We start from the raw sequence: 20,547 nt of genomic DNA on the forward strand, positions 1-20,547 counted from the left end.
TTCACGTAGCAGGCAGACAAAAGATTTATTTTCCACTGGAAATAATTAATTTGTATAAACGTGGTGGCCAATAGTGTGCTGCTTGCTATTTTGTATTTGGCAATGTATTGTTGGCCTGCATAATAACACAGGTAACATAGTAGATGACGGCAGAAAAAGACCTGCACGGTCCATCTAGTCTGCCACGATAAACTCATATGTGTATACCTTACCTTGATTTGTACCTGTCTTTTTCAGTGCACAGACCGTATAAGTCTGTCCAGCATATTTCCTGCCTCCCATCACCGGCTCTGGCACAGACCCCGTATAGTCTGCCCTCCCCTATCCTAGCCTCTCAACCACCAACCCCTCTTCCCCCCGCCACCCAATTTCAGCTAAGCTTCTGTGGATCCATTCCTTCTGCACAGGATTCCTTTATGCCTATCCCACGCATGTTTGAATTCCGTTACCATTTTAATGTCCACCACCTCCCGCGGGAGGGCATTCCAAGCGTTCACCACCCTCTCTGGAAGAAATACTTCCTGACATCTTCCTGAGTCTGCCCCCCTTCAATCTCATTTCATGTCCTCTCGTTCTACCGCCTTCCCATCTCCGGAAAAGATTCGTTTGGCGGATTAATACCTTTCAAATATTTGAACGTCTGTATCATATCACCCCTTTCCTCCTTTCCTCCAGAGTATACATGTTCAGGTCAGCAAGTCTCTCTTCATACGTCTTGGAACGCAACTCCCATACCATCCTCGTAGCTTTTCTTTGGACCGCTTCCATTTTTTTAACATCCTTCGCAAGGTACGGCCTCCAAAACTGAACACAATACTCCAGGTGGGGCCTCACCAACGTCTTATACAGGGGCATTAAAACCTCCTTTCTTCTGCTGGTCACACCTCTCTCTATATAGCCTAGCAACCTTCTCGCTATGGCCACCGCCTTGTCCGCACTGTTTCATCGCCTTCAGGTCCTCAGATACTATCACCCCAAGATCCCTCTCCCCGTCCGTGTCTATCAGGCTCTCCCCACCTAACACATATGCCTCCCTTGGATTTCTACTCCCTAAGTGCATCACTTGCATTTCTTTGCATTGAATTTTAATTGCCAAATGTTAGACCATTCTTCCAGCTTCTTCAGATATTTTTTTATGTTTTCCACTCCCTCCGGGGTGCCCACTCTGTTGCAAATCTTGGTGTCATCCGCAAAAAGGCAAACTTTACCTTGTAACCCTTCGGCAATGTCACTCACAAATATATTGAACAGAATGGCCCCAGCACCGATCCCTCAGGCACTCCACTACTCACCTTTCCTCCTCCGAGCGAACTCCATTTACCACCACCCTCTGGCGTCTGCCCGTCACCAGTTCCTAATCCAGTTCACCACTTCGGGTCCTATCTTCAGCCCTTCTAGTTTATTCAAGAGCCTCCTGTGGGGGAACCGGTGTCAAAAGCCTTGCTGAAATCTAAGTAGATGACGTCCATAGCACGTCCTTGATTTAATTCTCCTCTCACCCAGTCAAAGAATTCAATGAGATTCGTTTGGCACGATTTCCCTTTGGTGAAACCATGTTGTCTCGGATCTTGCAACTTATTGGCTTCCAGGAAATTCACTATCCTTTCCTTCAGCATGGCTTCCACTACTTTCCAGTAACCGAAGTGAGGCTTACCGGCCTGTAGTTTCCAGCTTCTTCCCTATCACCACTTTTGTGAAGAGGGACCACCTCCGCCGTTCTCCAATCCCTCGGAACCTCTCCCGTCTCCAAGGATTTATTAAACAAATCTTTAAGAGGACCCGCCAGAACCTCTCTGAGCTCCCTCAGTATTCTGGGGTGGATCCCGTCCGGCCCCATGGCTTTGTCCACCTTTAGCTTTCCAAGTTGTTCATACACACTCTCTTCCGTGAACGGTGCTCTATCCACTTCATTCTCAGGTGTACTTTTGCCAGTCCCTCTCGGTCCTTCCCCAGGCTTTCTTCAGTGAAAACAGAACAAAAGTATCTATTCAGCAAATTGGCTTTTTCTTCATCATTTTCTACATAGCGTTTTGCTGTATCTTTAGTCTCACAATCCCCTTTTAGTCTTTCTCCTTTCACTAATATACCTGAAGAAGTTTTTGTCTCCCTTCTTACATTTCTAGCCATTTGTTTCTTCCGCTTGCGCCTTCGCCAGACGTACCTCTCTCTTGGCTTCTTTCAGTTTCATCCGGTATTCCTCCCCCGTGTTCCTCTACTTGAGATTTTTTGTATTTCTGGAATGCTAACAGTCGTTAGCCTTTATTTTCTCAGCCACTTGCTTTGAAAACCATATCGGTTTCCTTTTTTCTTGCTTTTATTTACTCTCCTTACATAAACGTCTGTGCCCTGTTTATTACTTCTTTCAGCTTGGACCACTGTCCTTCCACATGTTGTGCGTTCTCGCAGCCCATCAGCTCCTTCCTCAGGTATGCCCCCATTTTGTTAAAGTCAGTTCGCTTGAAGTCCAGGACTTTGAGTTTAGAGTGGCCACTAACCACATGAGCCGTTATATCAAAACAAAACCGTTTGATGGTCACTGCTTCCCAGGTGCGCAGCCACTCGGACATTTGACACACTATCTCCATTCGTGAGCACCAGATCCAGCGTCGTTCCGTCACCATTTGTCTGAGCAGAGCACTTTGGAAAGCATCTACAATCTCTCTACTTCTTTCTGATTTCGCAGAAGGAACCTTCCAATCTACATCCGGCAGATTAAAATCTCCCAACAACAGCACCTCCTCTTTTCTTCCCCAACTTTTGAATATCAGCGATCAGATCTTTATCCAGTTCCTCCAATTGTGTCGGGGGTCTGTAGACAACACCCACGGGACCAGGTTCTATCCTCTCTTGTTAAGGTGATCCATATCGCTTCTTCCTTTCCCCACTTCCCTGTCATTTCAGTTGCTGCGATATCATTTCTCACAATCAGAGCTACTCCTCCACCTTTACATCCCTCTCTATCCTTCCTAAAAAGATTATAGCCTGGTATGTTTACATCCCATTCATGGGAACCATTGAGCCATGTCTCTGTGACTGCAACTATGTCCAAGTCAGTCTCCAACATCAGGGCTTTGAAGGTCATGAATTTTATTGCTTAGACTGTGAGCATGTTCAAATATTTGTTCTGCCATAGCTTTAATTACCAAAAGTAAATGATTTTCTACTGGCTTTTGGTTTACCTTAATAGCACAGGAATCTCATTTGATGTCAGGTTTACCAATCAGAAAGTCCACAGAACATCAGCAATCTGTCAATGCAAACTATAAACTCCTGAAATCCAGTTTTACAAACTGAGTGTAACATAGAATTGCCATAACTGATTCTAACATAGACTTGCCACATCTGGACACCTTCAAAGACGTTGTATAGGACTGTCCAGTTAAAATGGTAAAATGGACTTTCTGTCATGTTTTTCTGCTTGCAGTGGAGCCTTGGAACCTCAACATTTCAATTTGTAATGTCAGCACATTAAAAAAGGCAATTAAACATGCAAATTTAACAGGACTTGTCTATATGCAAACACATAGCCGGAGACAAAGATTTAAACAACAAAAAAAGAAAACAAAAACCATGTTATTTACTTCCAAACAGACTTTAAGAAGAAATAAATATATACAACAGAACTGGAAAATGTTAGTATATGTAGACCGACTCTGGACAGAATTTCTGCATGAACATAGCTCTTCCCCCATAGTAATAAAAAAAAAAATGCATTTTTATAATATACCACTACATTCCACAAAAGAAAAGGAGCATGTTCCCATATACCATCTTTCTTTCTCTTTTTATCTATGCACAGGAAAAAAAGATTTTAAATGCTCCTAGATTTCAACCTAATTAAGGTTTAAAAAAACCTTTATACTCAAAAATAAAAACTTTGAATATTGAGCACCTGATTCTCATAACTTCTGTCCTGCTTGGTGACCCTTTACTAGGTGAAAACATTTTAGCACCAGTACAACACCTGCTAGGGTGTCCCTATAACCATCCCCTCCAAATGATACAATGATTATGATTTAGGCAAATTACTACTCTAACCGATGAAAAGTTATTCTGTTCTGATAGTTCCTCTGTGTACATGTGTATGCTACACAAGCCGGTATGTTTTGAAATATAATTGAGGTAAATAGTTATGAATAATGACAACATGGATACAGCAGCTGATAGCCTCCTTGCTTTGTTTTATCTGTACCAACATTTATTTATTATGATATTTATATCCCACATTATCTCAATAGGATTCAAGTTCAATGTGGCTTACAATATATCAAAAGTAGAACTGACAAGGTGTTCTGATTACATAGAACAAAGTAGTTATGTGTGTGTGTGTATATACAGTGGTGGAAATAAGTATTTGATCCCTTGCTGATTTTGTAAGTTTGCCCACTGACAAAGACATGAGCAGCCCATAATTGAAGGGTAGGTTATTGGTAACAGTGAGAGATAGCACATCACAAATTAAATCCGGAAAAATCACATTGTGGAAGTATATGAATTATTTGCATTCTGCAGAGGGAAATAAGTATTTGATCCCCCACCAACCAGTAAGAGATCTGGCCCCTACAGACCAGGTAGATGCTCCAAATCAACTCGTTACCTGCATGACAGACAGCTGTCGGCAATGGTCACCTGTATGAAAGACACCTGTCCACAGACTCAGTGAATCAGTCAGACTCTAACCTCTACAAAATGGCCAAGAGCAAGGAGCTGTCTAAGGATGTCAGGGACAAGATCATACACCTGCACAAGGCTGGAAATGGGCTACAAAACCATCAGTAAGACGCTGGCGAGAAGGAGACAACTGTTGGTGCCATAGTAAGAAAATGGAAGAAGTACAAAATGACTGTCAATCGACAAAGATCTGGGGCTCCACGCAAAATCTCACCTCGTGGGGTATCCTGGATCATGAGGAAGGTTAGAAATCAGCCTACAACTACAAGGGGGGAACTTGTCAATGATCTCAAGGCAGCTGGGACCACTGTCACCACGAAAACCATTGGTAACACATTACGACATAACGGATTGCAATCCTGCAGTGCCCGCAAGGTCCCCCTGCTCCGAAGGCACATGTGACGGCCCGTCTGAAGTTTGCCAGTGAACACCTGGATGATGCCGAGAGTGATTGGGAGAAGGTGCTGTGGTCAGATGAGACAAAAATTGAGCTCTTTGGCATGAACTCAACTCGCCGTGTTTGGAGGAAGAGAAAATGCTGCCTATGACCCAAAGAACACCGTCCCCACTGTCAAGCATGGAGGTGGAAATGTTATGTTTTGGGGGTGTTTCTCTGCTAAGGGCACAGGACTACTTCACCGCATCAATGGGAGAATGGATGGGGCCATGTACCGTACAATTCTGAGTGACAACCTCCTTCCCTCCGCCAGGGCCTTAAAAATGGGTCGTGGCTGGGTCTTCCAGCACGACAATGACCCAAAACATACAGCCAAGGCAACAAAGGAGTGGCTCAGGAAGAAGCACATTAGGGTCATGGGAGTGGCCTAGCCAGTCACCAGACCTTAATCCATTGAAAACTTTATGGAGGGAGCTGAAGCTGCGAGTTGCCAGCGACAGCCCAGAACTCTTAATGATTTAGAGATGATCTGCAAAGAGGAGTGGACCAAAATTCCTCCTGACATGTGTGCAAACCTCATCATCAACTACAGAAGACGTCTGACCGCTGTGCTTGCCAACAAGGGTTTGCCACCAAGTATTAGGTCTTGTTTGCCAGAGGGATTAAATACTTATTTCCCTCTGCAGAATGCAATAAATTCATATACTTTCCACAATGTGATTTTCCGGATTTAATTTGTGATGTGCTATCTCTCACTGTTACCAATAACCTACCCTTCAATGATGGGCTGCTCATGTCTTTGTCAGTGGGCAAACTTACAAAATCAGCAAGGGATCAAATACTTATTTCCACCACTGTATATATATATATATATATATATATATACACACACACACACACACATACTAGTGGAACCAAGCCCGTTTTGTCAACAATGAAACGGGCCCTACCAAGGCTCTCGTGTAAGCGTTTTTTCTCTCTCCCCTGCCCATCCCGTGATTCTCTCCTCTCCATCCATTTCCATTGGTATTTCTGTTTTATGTGTGAGAGGCATGGTATTGAAAGGCTGTATTTGAATGTGTGGTGTGTGTGGTGGGGGGGGGTTGTGTATTGTGCTATCCCTGTGAAACAAAGGTGACCACTCCACTCCAGTCTCTCTACTTTGGGAGCTGCATATGAAAAACTGGCAGTGTGCTTGCATTATGTACTATTGGACATATGTATCACAGCAGGCCTGTGATAAAGATCATATAGAAAAAAAAGGCTATAGCTGCCTAGCAAGGCTTTCGTGTAAGCGATTTTTTCTCTCTCCCTGCCCTCCCCTCCCATCCCCTCCATGTCCAGCGATTCTCCTCTTCCCTGCCCTCCCATCTGTGTCCCGCGATACTCTCCTCTCCATCCATGTCGATCGGTATGTTCTGTTTATGTGTGAGAGGCAGTTTATGGGGAGAGAGGCATGGTATTAGGCTGTATTAGAGAGAGAGAGAGAGAGTGAGTGTGTGTGTGAGTGAGAGAGAGAGTGTGTGAGAGAGAGAGTGTGGTGTGAGTGAGAGTGTGTATGTGTGTGTGAGAGAGAGAGAGTGTGTGTGCGTGTTCCCCAATTTTACTTCCCAGCAAAGGTTTCAACCCTGATACAGTAGCTAAGTGGTTCTTCTCCCCTCCATGTCCAGCGATTTGTACCTGAAAGCTCTGGCTGGTTGGCTGGCTTCCGTAATGTTCTGTTCGTAACATCTCCTGACGTCAGCCAGCCTCCAGCGTTCCGTTCCCTCTCACTGTTCCGCCCTTTTCTGATGTCATTCCGTTTTGACGCGAGGGCGGGACAGTGAGAGTGAATGGAATGCTGGAGGCTGGCTGACGTCAGGAGATGCTACAAAGCCAGCCATCCAGCCATGGAATGTTGGAGGTACAAATTATTATATAGAAGATATATGTGTGTGTGTATATATATATATGTGTGTATATATATGTGTGTGTGTGTATATATATGTGTGTGTATGTGTGCATAGATACACAGAATTACTAATAACAGCATAACATGATCATATGTTTGTAATAAGTAGGACAGAATGTGAATATGGACAGATTTGCTATTGCAAGTTTAATTAGAGGGTTAGTTATTTTTATTGTTAGAGGTCAATCTTATCAAGTGAGTTTTCAATAGTTTAGAAAATAAGAGATGGTGTTCAGTTTGACGGAGTTCTTTGGGCAAAGAGTTCCATCTGGCTGTACTTTGGTATGAAAGTCCAGCATTGTGGATAGTTTTATATTTGATTTTATTACATTGAGGGAAGTGTAATACAAGAAAGTCTCTAGATGATTTTTTAGCATTGCGTTTTGATAGCTGTATAAGATTCTGCATGTAAGATGGGGATGAACCATAAATTATTTGGTGGGTGAATGCACATAATTTGAAAGTAATGCGTAAACTTATAGGTAGTCAGTGTAGTTCAGCAGAAGCTGAGTTGCTTTGGAGTATCGGGTAGCTTTAAGTACAAGATGAGCTGCTGTGTTTTGAACAGTTTGTAATTTTCTGATTAGTGAAGTCTTAAGTCCTGCCTAGACCGCATTGCAGTAATCAAATTTTGATAATACCAAGAATTGAGCTGATGATCTGAAAATTGTGTTTTTGAAAATACGATCTTAATCCTTTTAGTCTCCATAATGATTTGAATACATTAGACACTAATTTGGATACTTATGGTTCAAACGAGAGGTGGTGTTCGATTATTACTGCCAGGATTTTCAAATTATGCTCCAGTGGATAAGGTTTGTTACCAATAGTAAAAGCAGAAGAAGTAATTGGTTGGTGAGGGTTTGTTAATATTAAGAATTTGGTTTTCTGTCTCTAAAGTTTGTTTGAAATTGTTTGCACATGATTCTATTAGGTCTAGGCTTGATTTTATATTGGTTACGATTTCTTTGATATCTTTGTCAGAAGTGAAATAGATTGTATCATCATCAGCATACATGAAACAGTTGAAACCATTTCATTCAAGTGGATAACCTAGAGGTGCCATCATTATATTAAACAGGATGGGGAGAGAGAGGAGAGCCTTGTGGCACTCATGCTGAGGGAAACAGTCTTCAGCCTTGTGAAATCATGGCATCTCCTGTCATATTTAAACCTCCTTGACCTGTGCTAGCTCAGTCACCCCAGAACCCCATGCAGGATAGCCTAATTCCATGTGTTGCCAGTCTCCCAACACAGGATCATGATCCTGTTCCTCCCTGTTTCTTCTATAGAACGTTAATCCTTTGTTATGATTGGGGTCTGAACCCCTCTCAAACTTACCTCTTCCTGGGAGTCAGCTTCTTAGCTGGCTTCTGTTTATTTGTCTGTCCTTTCTGAGCTGGCTCTGTCTCTCTGTGCTGGCAGCTTCAAGCAGCAGGGCTCTAATTGTTTCACTATACTGCACCTGTGTGGGTAGTCTGAGTTGCTCTAACTCTCTTTGGGTGTACTGGCTTCAAGTGTTTCATGGTGTTGCATTGGTGTGGGTTGGGCCTCTATGGTTTTTAGTGTGCTCTCTGGGTTAGTGTGCTGTTGCCTGGGTCTAGGGAGTGTGACATCATCTGGGAGGGCCTTGATAAGGAAGTGGGTTCTTTCCTTCAGGGGCTTCGCAACGTTTGCTTCTGGCTACTTGCTTTAGGTCCAGGTTAGTTTAGTGCAGTGTGCACTTGAGACTTGTGTGTTTGTCTTCCTTGTTTTTCCCTTTTGTTACAGTGGGTAGCACTGCTGTTAGTGCTGTGCTGGAGTTTGGTGCTGGGAGCACCCTTGTTAGTAAGTGTTTAGGAAGCACCCTTTGTTGTTTGGGTATTTGGCTTTCCTGCTTGTTTCCTTGTGCTTTCCCCGCTTTCCTTGTGACCTGTGTTTAGCTGCTGTAGCTGGGTGCTTAGGAAGCACCAGGGTGAGAACCCATGTTTAGCTGCTGCAGCTTGGTGCTTAGGAAGTACCAGTGTTAGGTCTGGCATTTGTCTTCCCTTCCTTTTCCCTTGTGGTTTCCCTGCACTTCTGTTAGTGTAGGGCGTAGGGGCACCCCTGTTAGTTTCTGTTAGGAGCACTGCTGTTAGTGGAGGGCTTAGGAGCTTTTCTGTTGGTGCTGGGCTTAGGAACACTTTTGGTCACTTTAGGAGTTAGGTGCACTTCAGTTACAGCTTGTTCTAGTCCTGATCCCTGTGTTGTCCAGTAAGTCCTGTCGGCTACTCGAACCCAGGAGCTCAACTCCTGGGGGGCTTAGTAGCTAAGTGCAGGTGAAGCTGTGTGGACCAGTCCGGTGCTCCAGTCCAGTGTTCCAGTCCTGTGTCTTCCAGTCCGGGGGATTCCAGCCCAGTATTCCAGTCCGGGGTTCCAGTCCTGTGTCCTCCAGTCCAGGGACCGGTCCAGTGTGTGTTCCAGTCTGGTGCGCTCCAGTCCAGTGTGTTCCAGTCCTGTGTCTTCCAGTCCGGGGGATTGCAGTCCAGTGTTCCAGTTCTGTGTCTTCCAGTCCATGTGCTCCGGTTCGCTGGGCAGTGCCTGCAGTCCCTGCTGGTGTGCTTACCCAGTGTTGGTTGGTGGGTTTTGCCTGCTGCTATCACTCCTCGGCAGCAGCCCAAGGGCTCACGTTTGCTCCAGAGCCCAGCCCTGCGGGCTCTGAACCTGAGAACCTGACATCCTTGACCATCCTTGACCATTTTTTTGGAAGATTGATACCTGAAAATCTTTACAATGTTTAAGATTGTCCTTTGTTCAAGGAAGTTTATCCTATAAAGCTGTTACAAAATTTGGATTAAGATCTAAGAGGACAGTACATTTGAACAAATTTGAACTATCGTTGGCTTCTAGTTTCAGAAGTCAGCTTCTGCATATGAGGGTTCTAGGTGCAGTGATTCCAAATTTCTGAAATTTCATGCCATGTGAATTGAGAGCTGAACTAGATTATTTAACTTTTAAGAACGCCTTGAAACTTGGTTATTTATGAAGTATCTTATTAGGCTTTCATTTTTAATTAGTTTTAGTTATTGCAATTGCTGAGTTGAGAAAATTATTCTGTTTTCCCCCACCTTTTTATGTAAACCGTTGTGAGCTTTGTGGTTAGATGGTATATAAATATAATGTTATTGTTCTTTATAAAAACATAGAAAAATGTAGACAGATAAACACCATATAGCCTTTCCAGTCTGCCTGTCCATGCCATCTACTCTCCCTATTACTCCCTTAGAGATCCTATGCATTTGTCCCAAGTTCTCTTGAATTCAGATACTGTTTGTCTCCACCATTTCACTGTGAGGCCGTTCCACAAATTTACCACCCTTTCTGTGAAGAAGTAATTGTTCAGGTTACTTCTGAGTCTATCCTCTCTCACCTTTTTTCTCCTGTGCATTTATGCCACATAGGTGTTTAAATGTCTCTATTGTACCTCTCCTATCCAGTCTTTCTTCCAAATATACATATTGAAATCCTTAAGTCTGTCTGCATATGTTTTATGACAAAGACCACTGACCATTTTAGTCTGCTCTCTGGACCGACTCCATCCTGTTTATATATTTTTGAATGTGTGGTCTCCAGAATTGTACGCAGAGAAGTGGATGCGTGGCTGTTGATCTTGCACAGTTATTTTTCTTTGAGCATTGTGCAATACAGTTTGGCAGTCTTAATTTCCTGCCAAATGAGATTTTGCATTGCAGCTACATTATACAAGAGTTTCAGTTTGGTATTATATCGACAGATACATGTTCTTTTTATAGACTTCTTTGAGAGATAAACTCCTGAGGTAGGCCGATTGGTTGAAACACGGCCGTCTCGAGTCTTTTATGCTGTTCAAGAAACCTGGACTCTTAAAATATTGTCTAGAGACCATATTTTTGTGTCATCTTCTCTGTGTCCTTTGTGGTCTGCCTGTAGTGAAACCATGTTGCCTCTGGTCCTGTAATCCTTTGGATTCCAAAAATGTTACTAGTCTCTGTTTTAAGACTTACCGGCCAGTAGTTCCCAACCTCTTCTTTATTTCTGCTTTTATGAAGAGGGATCATATCGGTTCTTTTCCAGTCCTGCGGGTCCACTTCCTACTCTAGAGAAGCATTGAAAAGGTCAGCCAGTGGAGCCTCTAGAACTTCCCTAAGTTCCTTAAGTACCCTCGGATGCATACCATCCAGCCTGATTGCTTTGTCCATCTTAGTTGCTCCTCATGAACACAGTCTTTTGAAAATTGTCCAGGGACTACAACTCCATTTCTATTTGTTTTCTGTAGTTCTGCTCCTGGCCCTTCAGCTGTGAACACAGAACAGAAATATTTGTTAAACAATTACACCTTTTCTTTATCAGCTTTTACATATTTCTTCATGTTACCTTTTGAGTCTCACAATGCCACTTTTGTACTTCCTCCTATCATTGAAATGTCTACAAAAAAAAAACACCTTGTATCTTTGCTTTCTTGACTACTCTTCCAGCTTCTCTTAGCTTTTCCAAATATTGTCACCTGTCTTCCTCTTTCTGCGATCTCTTGTAGTTTATAAAGGATAACCTCTTTTTCCTTACCTTTTCAGTTACTACTTAAGAGAACCAAAGGGCCTCGTTTTCCTCTTACTTTTATTTACTTTTCTTTAAAAAAAAAAAAAAAAGGTTTATTGCCCTTACGATAGCTCCTTTCAGTTTTATCCTCTGTTTTCCTACTTCTTTCAGATGTTCCTATCCAGACAACAATTCCTTGAAGTAAGTCTAGAACCTTCACTTTTGAATGAACCCTTTTATTAAACCACACCATCTGGTGATCACTGGATACCAGATGATCACCTACTATATCAGATACACTCTCCCCATTAGTGAGCACTAAGTCCAGCGTGACCTCAGCCTGCTTGGATTCCATTACCAACTGCTGGAGTAGTACCCCCTCCCCCCCCCCCCCCCCCCCCCGGTAGACAATCCTGGATCTCCCTTCTAAAAGATCCAGCAATAGGGATACCCCAGTCAACACCTGGCATATTAAAATCACCTATTAGTAGTACTTCCCCTTTCACAACTATATTTTGAATGTCTTCAGTGAAATCTCTGTCCACTTCTGTCTATGAAGGAGGCCTGTATATCACACCAATGTAAATACATTTATCATTTCCTCTTTCCAGACTGACCCATGGTGCCTCTTTCTTACCTTGTAGATCCTGCAATTATGTGGCTTTTTAATATTATTTTTTAACATATAATGCCGCTCCCCCTCCCTTTCTTCGTACGCAATCGTTCATGAACAGATAATAGCCCGGTATAACTCTATCCCAGTCATGTTTCTGTGCGAACCATGTCTCTGTGATCGCCACTAAATCCAAATCAGCCTCTTCCATCACAGCCTCAAGATCTAAAGCCTATTTCCCATACTTCGGGCATTAGTATATACTGCTTTCTAGATGTTGCCCTTTTTTCCCCATTTGTGTAGAGGTATTTAATGCTTCACTTACCTGAGGGCTTGGACGTTCCTAGGGTCTTTGATCACCCTGCCCCAACGATTCTAGTTTAAAGCCCTCTTCAGTAGGTTAGCTAGTCTGCTGCTGAAAGCACTTCTCCTCTTTGATAGATGGACATCATTTCTGCTCAGCAGCCCTTGGAAAAAGCATAAATGCCAGGAAGCCAAAATGCTCTTGAAGACAACATCATTATTATTATGACGATGATGATGATGGCAGGTAAAGATCTTCAGTCGATCAAGTCTGCCTAGTAACATACATTGCAGCACATGCTATAGAGTTTAACATACGTACTCTTGATCTTCATCTGTCTTTGCTGTTTTCAGTGCACAAACCATAGAAGTCTGCCTGGCAGTGGGCATAGTTCCCAACTACTGTAGTTTCTGTCAAAGATCACTCCAGCCAATCCAGATGTGTCTAGCCATAATTGGGGCACAGACCATAGAAGTCTGCCCGTCACTGGTCTTATTTCCCAATTAGTGGAGTTACCATCTAAGCACCACTAGGTATTTTGTTTTGTGTCTGTTCTCTTTCCATATAGGAATCCTTTGTGTTTATCCCACGCAATTTTGAATTCTGTTACCATTTTTGTCTCTACCACCTCCTGTGGGGAGGGCATTTCAGGCATCCACTACCCTCTCTGTGAAAAATTACTTCATGACATTACTTCTAAGTAGATCCCTTTGCAACCTCAGTTCATATCCTTTAGTCCTGCTGCTTCCCCTTCTTTGAAAAAGATTTGTTTTCATATTAATATCTTTGATTAGTTTTCCAGAAGAAGCAAACTGAAGAGGTGCCTCGTGGCAGTGGCTGTATGGGAATTTTCCATGCTTGACAGGAGATTCTGCTGAGCTTTTCTAAAGCTTTGGGGAAAATTTGTTTTCTGTGTCATCATATTTGAGAAGCTCTTCAGTTGTGGATTTTGGTTTTCATTACTTACCTTGTCAGATCCAAATTTGAGTTTGCAGTACAGTTGGTGTACCCCAAAGAGGGCTTACAATTTGTTGTATCTAAGACAATGGAGGGTGAAGTGGCTTGTCTAAGATCACAAGGAGAACATCAGTGGAAGAAGCATGATTTGAACCCTGGATTCCATAATTTTCTTACCTATGATGATATTGAGAACTCAGGCTCTCATGGCAATGGTTGGTTATGCTGTTTGTGGAAACACAAGTTATTGGTAAGCTATTTAATTTTTCTTTCCCTTTTTCAGAGCTACAGTCTTAATTGAATTCTGCTTTGTTACAGATACGGCATTTTAGTTGATCCAATCCAAGTTGTGTCTCTGTTTCTCAAAGACCCATACAGCTGGCCATCTCTTTGTCTTATCCTTGGTAAGTGTTGGACAACAGAATATCTTCCATGAACTTTACCTACTCTTTTAATTCTGAATGAAAGAGAGTTTTCTTTAGTGGTTTACAACACGAGAATACTGTGGACTTTCCCCCTAGATGAATATTTCTGTATCCTCAGTATTTGAGGGATCTTTCTACAGTGACAGTAATGTACTTTTAAGTTCAATCCTAGAATCTCATGGGATCTCTCTGTGCTTGGTCTGTCCTCCCTGATTCTTAGAACCTTATAGGATGCCTACTGATAATGTGTTTGTAACCCTAATATTCTTTGTGAGAGGCCATGGGATCACTTCCCATAATACTGAGTTTGTAGCCTAATCTTCCTAGAATATCATAGAATCCATTCCCATAATGAGTTTGTCACATTATTTAAGAACACAGAGAAGAGAAATCTCTGCAGGAAACACAAGGAACACAAGAGCAGAGGAGTCTAAAAATGCAAATGTAACCACAGGTCCAAATAGAAGTCTTTTATTAACTGACCTGACATGGCTATATTTTGGCATAATGCCCGTGTCAGGGGTTGTGGTCTCTCTGTAGAGAAGATTTGTACCAAACTTGCGAAGCGTGGTTTTTATGCGAGTAGAGCACTGCTCTAAGCACTGAGACACTTCCCACCCATAATCTATTCTTGGAGATCAAGTGTGTGGTACAAATATGTTCTTTAATTTGAGACCATGACCCCTGATGCAGGCATTGTGCTGAAACATGGCCATGTTGGGTCAGTTAATAAAGAACTTCTATTTGGACCTGTGGTTACATCTCTATTTTTGGCCACCTTTGCTCTTTTGCGTTCCTTTGAAACGTTACAGCCATATACATTAAATCTTTGAATACTTCTGTTCTGCTCCTGCTGTGTTCTCTCTTTATGTTCTGGTATTGATTTTTTTAATGTGTATTTATCATTTTTCCTAGCATCCAATATATTTGTGTTGGCTGCTCTGAACACAGAGAGACGTCTTGCTTCGGTAAGCTCAATTCTGTAATAACTAGAGATAGGCTATTGTTTGAAACGAATAAACAAATGTCATTAGCTGATGATAATGCACACTATTGGGAAAGATTGTACACTATTTGCACATAGGGCTTACTCATTCCCACATACAGACATTCAAATATTTGAAAGGTATTAATCTACAAACAAACCTTTTCCAAAGACAGGAAGGGGTAGAACTAGAGGATATGAACTGAAGTTGTAGGGGACTGACTCGGGAATAATGTTAGGAAATAAATTTCACCAATAGGCTGGTAAATACCTGGCATGTCCTTCGCAGGAGGAGGTAGAGATGAAAACAGTAATGGAATTTTAAAAAATGTGTGGGATAAACACAAAGGAATCTTGAATGGAAGGCTGGAACCAAATAAGTTTAGCAGTGATTAGATGGCAACACCAGTAATTGGGAAGCAAAGCCGGTTCCGGGAAGACTTCTGCAGTCTATTCCCTGATCATGGCTGGACAAATTTGGATGGGCTGCAGTGGGGTTTCTATGAGAACTTCAGAAATTGGAGAACAAGACCAGTGCCGGGCATATTTTCTATGGTCTTTGCCCTGAAAATGGCAAGGACAAATCAAAATCAAGTGTACACATGTAGTATCACATCATACCTTATGCTATGAGTTTATCTTGTTGGGCAAATTGGATGGACCACACAGGTCTTTATCTGCCATCTACTACTGAGAGATAGTGTGCACCATATGCAAATAGTGCGCACACTTCTTAAAACGTATACACTGTGTGCATATAGTCTGCACTATTAATGACATTCATTTTAGTATGTAAACTCTTCCCCCCACCCAAATAAAGAAAAAGAAAAGCCACACACTTTCTGGCTGCCCATCTGTATTAGTAATACATGCAGCTGTCTGATTTTAGTTTTGAAATGTCACAAAAATTGAATATGCAGAATAAAAATTAATTAGGTCATTGCTGTTTATTTTCCTTTAAAGCATGGATGTCTCTAAAAGGATTTTACTTGGAAGGCATTGATCTTATAGCAGCAGCAGCAGCAACAACAATAACAAAAAAAGGGCAAGAAGGCATCTGAGGGTACAGCTCAATAATACCTTTTGTATTTTTTTGTGTAATTCTTTTATTGAGCAGAAACCAACTCAATAACAAACAAAAACACTTGACATACTAGTACATGGTAAGTAGTGCAGTAGTCCACACATGAAGTTCTTCCATCAGACCCTTCATTAAAGGTCAACTTGCCATGTTAATCCCTGAAACTCCTCGACAGTTCCTTCAGTGCCCATGAGCAGAGGACATAAAAAAGTTACAGGTTTTGTTAGTAGGGGAGAGGGCAGTACATGGGGTTGGTCATTGTGTGGACTATTCTTTAGTGTTTTGTTTCATATTTTGTAGAGTGTGTTGCTTGCATTCCTTTCCTTTCCTTTTATAAACCAAGTGCAATTTTGGGTCAAACCAAAGATCCATTGAGCTCAGTATCCTGTCTTTAAGTATATATTTATCGTGGACATACTTGGCAGATCCTAATGAAGAGATCCATTCCTTGTTATTCCCAGAAGTAAAAGATGGAACTCCCTAAGTTGAACTGAATTAGCCAGGTAGATATTTGGTTTCTTTAAACTTATCCAAATCTTAACTTTGACCACATTCTCTGGCAACAAATTATTTAGTTTAGCTGTGCTTTAAGTGAAACAATCAATTCCTTGTCATCAAGCAGATGCAGCCATTACAGATGGGTTGTGTCCATCAACCAGCAGAGGGAGATAGAGAGCACACTTTTTTCAGTGCCTCATACCAGCTTGCTGCACTGCCTCTCTTCAGTATTCTCTATCTCCCCTAGCAGAGTGGCTGCAGCTTCTTTGAGCTCCATCTAAAATCTGCCTGGAGGTTGCTCCTGTGCTTTTGCCAGTTGTTAGCAGGGGTATTGGAGGCTATAGCAGCTTCACTTTAAAGGCACATAGGTTCGCCCTTTCCCTGCCTTACCCATACCTCCGTGGGTTGCTTAGCTTTCCCTGTCCTTCCCCACCAACAGTGGATACAGGCACATAGGTTCGCCCTTTCCCTGCCTTTCCCACTCACCTGAGCCTCCGGAGTTCTATTTACCTCTGCTTTCCTCACAGCGTTAAAAAAAAAAAAAAAAAAGTTGCGTCGCGCTTAGACGCTGGAACAGAGGTTTTTCTTGCCTTTTTCTGTGGGACCGGAGCTGTGATACTCGGTCCAGTGAGGTAAGAGTGTTTTCTGACTCCTCCGGGGTGGGCCCGCTATCGGGGCGATTTTGGCGCGAACCGCCATTTCGAATTTTACCGCCATTTTCGGCGATGGCTGCGGAGACAGTAAAGCGCTGTTCCAAGTGTAGCAAGCGCAGATCAGCAGCGGGGCTCTGTAAATCGTGCTGTACAGATGTTAGAGCCGGCCAGAGCATGGCGAGCAACGATTCTTCGTGCTCTGAGCTGGCAGCGGGCGCCATTTTGAATTTATCACATGGCGCGACCTCCGCTGAGACGGAGAGTCCTGAGCCCGGGGGAGGCCTCGGAGTGAGGCTGATATGGGAGCTACTAGCCCCGGCAGAGATCCGGGTGCCCAGAGTGAGTTTTTCTCCCCTGATTTTGTCTTATAAATGCATAAAGCATACATACTTAAAAGAGCTCTCCCACAAAGCCCGGCATGGGCCTCTTCTAATGCCCCCCTCCCGGTGGATTCTAGCCTGGGTATGCCCTCTGAGGCGTTATTCCCTGATAATTGGCAGAATATGAAGCGCAGAAGGGCTCATTCCCCTTCAGAGAGTGCTGCACCTCCATTTTCCCCCCGGTGGTCGGGCTGCGAGGATTCGGAGGACTCTGGCAGGCCTTCATGGTCTGAGGAGCCAGAGTCTGGTGCAGAAGTGACTCAGGATCTGGACGATCCCTCCGCGGTGAGGATTTTCCACCGTGATGAACTGCCAGCGCTTATTTCTGATGCCCTGCAGGCTCTCTCTATTGAGAACCCTGCCAGTGGCACAGCCTCCTCTGTGAATCCTAGGATGGCTAGTACCAAAAAGCCTGCTCGAGCCTTTCCTTTGCATGACTCCATCCAAGAGCTTATTTCGGCTCAATGGGCTGACCCCGAGGGACCTTTGGAAGTTTCCAGGGCTATGGGGCTATTATACCCTCTGAGTGAGGAGCATATGGCTCGCTTTGCTATGCCTAAAGTGGATGCCCTAGTCACAGCTGTGACAAAGAGAACTACCCTCCCTGTTGAAGGAGGTGTTGCCCTGAAGGATATTCTAGACCGTAGACTGGAATCAGCACTTAAACGGTCATTTGAAATTGCAGGTCTCACTATTCGGGCGTCTGCATGCAGTTGTTATGCTGCTAGAGCCTGCCTGGCTTGGTTGCAACAGGCAATGGAACAAGCCCGGTGATGGAGCGGAGCCCTTTTCAGATGTGGCTTCGCGGATGGAGTCGGCCTTGTCCTTTCTTGCTGACGCCCTTTATGATATTGTCAGAGCTTCGGCTAAACACATGGCAGTAGCAGTGGTGGCTCGCCGTCTTCTTTGGCTACGGCATTGGGCGGCGGACATGGCCTCTAAGCAAAGGTTGGTGAAGTTGCCCTTTCAAGGCCTTCTCCTGTTTGGTGAGGAGTTGGAGAAAATTGTGAAGGGCCTGGGTGAGGCTAAACCCCAGCGCTTGCCCGAAGATAGGCCTCGGCCTTCCTCTAAGGGTGCAGCGGTCCACTCCTCTTACAGACCTCGCTTCCGTGAAGCTCGAAGGTACCGCCCGGGGCGTTCTGCTGGGTTCACTTCTCGTGCCCGTTTTCAGCAGAGGAACTCCTTTCGCTCGGACAAACGTTCCACAGCCACTGGCTCAAGACCTGGAGTTCAGGGGCGACCCTCTCAATGATGGTGCGCCGGCCCTCTCCTCGAGTCCTGTCATCGGAGGACGTCTTTCCCTCTTTGCCGAGGAGTGGGCCAACATTTCCTCAGATCAGTGGGTCTTGGACCTGATCAGAGACGGTTACAGAATAGAATTCGACGCCCCTGTAAGAGACGTGTTTGTGGAGTCCCGATGCGGTTCTGCCGCCAAACGGGCAGCGGTAGAGGAGACTTTACAAGGTCTGATTCAGATAGGGGCCGTGTCCCCGGTACCTCCCGCCGAACACGGCTGTGGCCGCTACTCCATCTTCTTTGTGGTGCCGCGAAAAGGAGGGTCTTTTCGCCCTATTCTGGACTTAAAAAAATTAAACAAGTCCCTGAGAGTGTGGCATTTTCACACAGAAACCCTGCACTCTGTCATTGCGGCGGTACAGCCAGGAGAGTTTCTCACATCTCTGGACCTGAAAGAAGCTTACTTGCACATTCCAATTTGGCTCCCGCACCAGACGTTTCTGAGGTTTGCGGTGATGGGAAAGCATTTCCAGTTCCGGGCCTTGCCTTTTGGCCTCACCACAGCTCCCCGCACCTTTTCGAAGGTTATGGTGGTAGTAGCTGCCTTTCTAAGGCGAGAGGGTATTCGGGTTCACCCGTACCTGGACGGCTGGCTCATTCGAGCAAACTCTGCTGCAGAGAGTCAGCATGTAACAGCCAGAGTGGTCTCAGTACTTCAATCTCTGGGCTGGGTCGTCAATTTGGCCAAAAGTCACCTGACCCCCTCGCAGTCTCTAGAATATTTGGGGGCCAGGTTCGACACAGCCTCGGGGTATGTGTACCTACCCGAGCAAAGGTGGTGCAAGCTTCAGAATCAGGTCCGTCTGCTCCTGAGGATGCCCCGCCCGCGAGCTTGGGACATTGTCCAGCTGCTTGGATCGATGACGGCCACCATGGAACTGGTGCCCTGGGCGAGAGCGCACCTGAGACCTCTACAGTATGCTCTACTCCAAAGATGGTCTCCAGTATCTCAGGATTACCAATGCAGACTCTCTTGGCTCCCTGCGGCCCAACTCAGCATGGAGTGGTGGCTTTCAGACAGCATGATGCGGCGAGGAATGCCGCTGGCGTTCCCCGATTGGTGCCTAGTGGTGACAGATGCCAGTCTGAAAGGCTGGGTCACACATTGCAAGGGGAAGCATGCCCAGGGTCTATGGACACCCGAGGAGTCGGAGTGTTCCATCAACCGCCTAGAGTTGAAAGCAGTGTTTCAGGTGCTTCTGGCCTTTCAAGTGACCCTGGAAGGATTGGCTGTCAGAGTGATGTCGGACAACACGACAGCAGTGGCCTACATAAATCGACAAGGCGGCACTCGGTGCAGACCTCTAGCCGCGCAGGCCGAACAAATTTGCCACTGGGCTGAGCTGCATCTACAGTTTCTGTCGGCAGCTCACATTGCAGGTCAGAGCAACGTGCAAGCCGATTATCTAAGCAGGCATCAGATCGATCCAGCGGAGTAGGAACTTGCAGACAAAGTGTTCCTGCAGATATGTGCCAAGTGGGGCAAGCCCGTGATGGATCTAATGGCGACAAGCACCAATGCCAAAGTCCCGTGCTTCTTCAGCAGACGGAGAGATCCTCGCATGGCGGGGTTGGATGCCTTGGCTCAATCCTGGCCTCCGGGCCTACTGTATGTGTTTCCTCCATGGCCCTGATGCAACAGTAGGACAGATTTTCATTAGGCATGCTTGTTTGAGGGAATAATAAAGTCTCATGTTGATTTTTATACCGTGATTCTCAAAACAAGTACATGATTTGTGATGCCTTGCACCCCTGCAATCCCAGGCAGCAAGCAGCCATCATGCAATTGAGTGTCCAAATTAG

At 44.4% G+C, this 20,547-nt stretch overlaps 1 protein-coding gene across 1 annotated transcript in view; it reads left to right on the forward strand.

The window, feature by feature from the left end:
* The window catches only part of DGAT1 (diacylglycerol O-acyltransferase 1), a 365,492-nt gene that overhangs the window by 110,963 nt on the left and 233,982 nt on the right, over nt 1-20,547 (forward strand). Inside the window, exons 4-5 of the mRNA XM_030220830.1 lie at nt 13,745-13,830; nt 14,767-14,819. Coding sequence (XP_030076690.1) covers nt 13,745-13,830; nt 14,767-14,819 — 139 coding nt within the window. The remainder of the gene's footprint in view (nt 1-13,744; nt 13,831-14,766; nt 14,820-20,547) is intronic.

This window comes from Microcaecilia unicolor, chromosome 1, assembly GCF_901765095.1.
Source record: "Microcaecilia unicolor chromosome 1, aMicUni1.1, whole genome shotgun sequence".
NCBI lineage: Eukaryota > Metazoa > Chordata > Amphibia > Gymnophiona > Siphonopidae > Microcaecilia > Microcaecilia unicolor.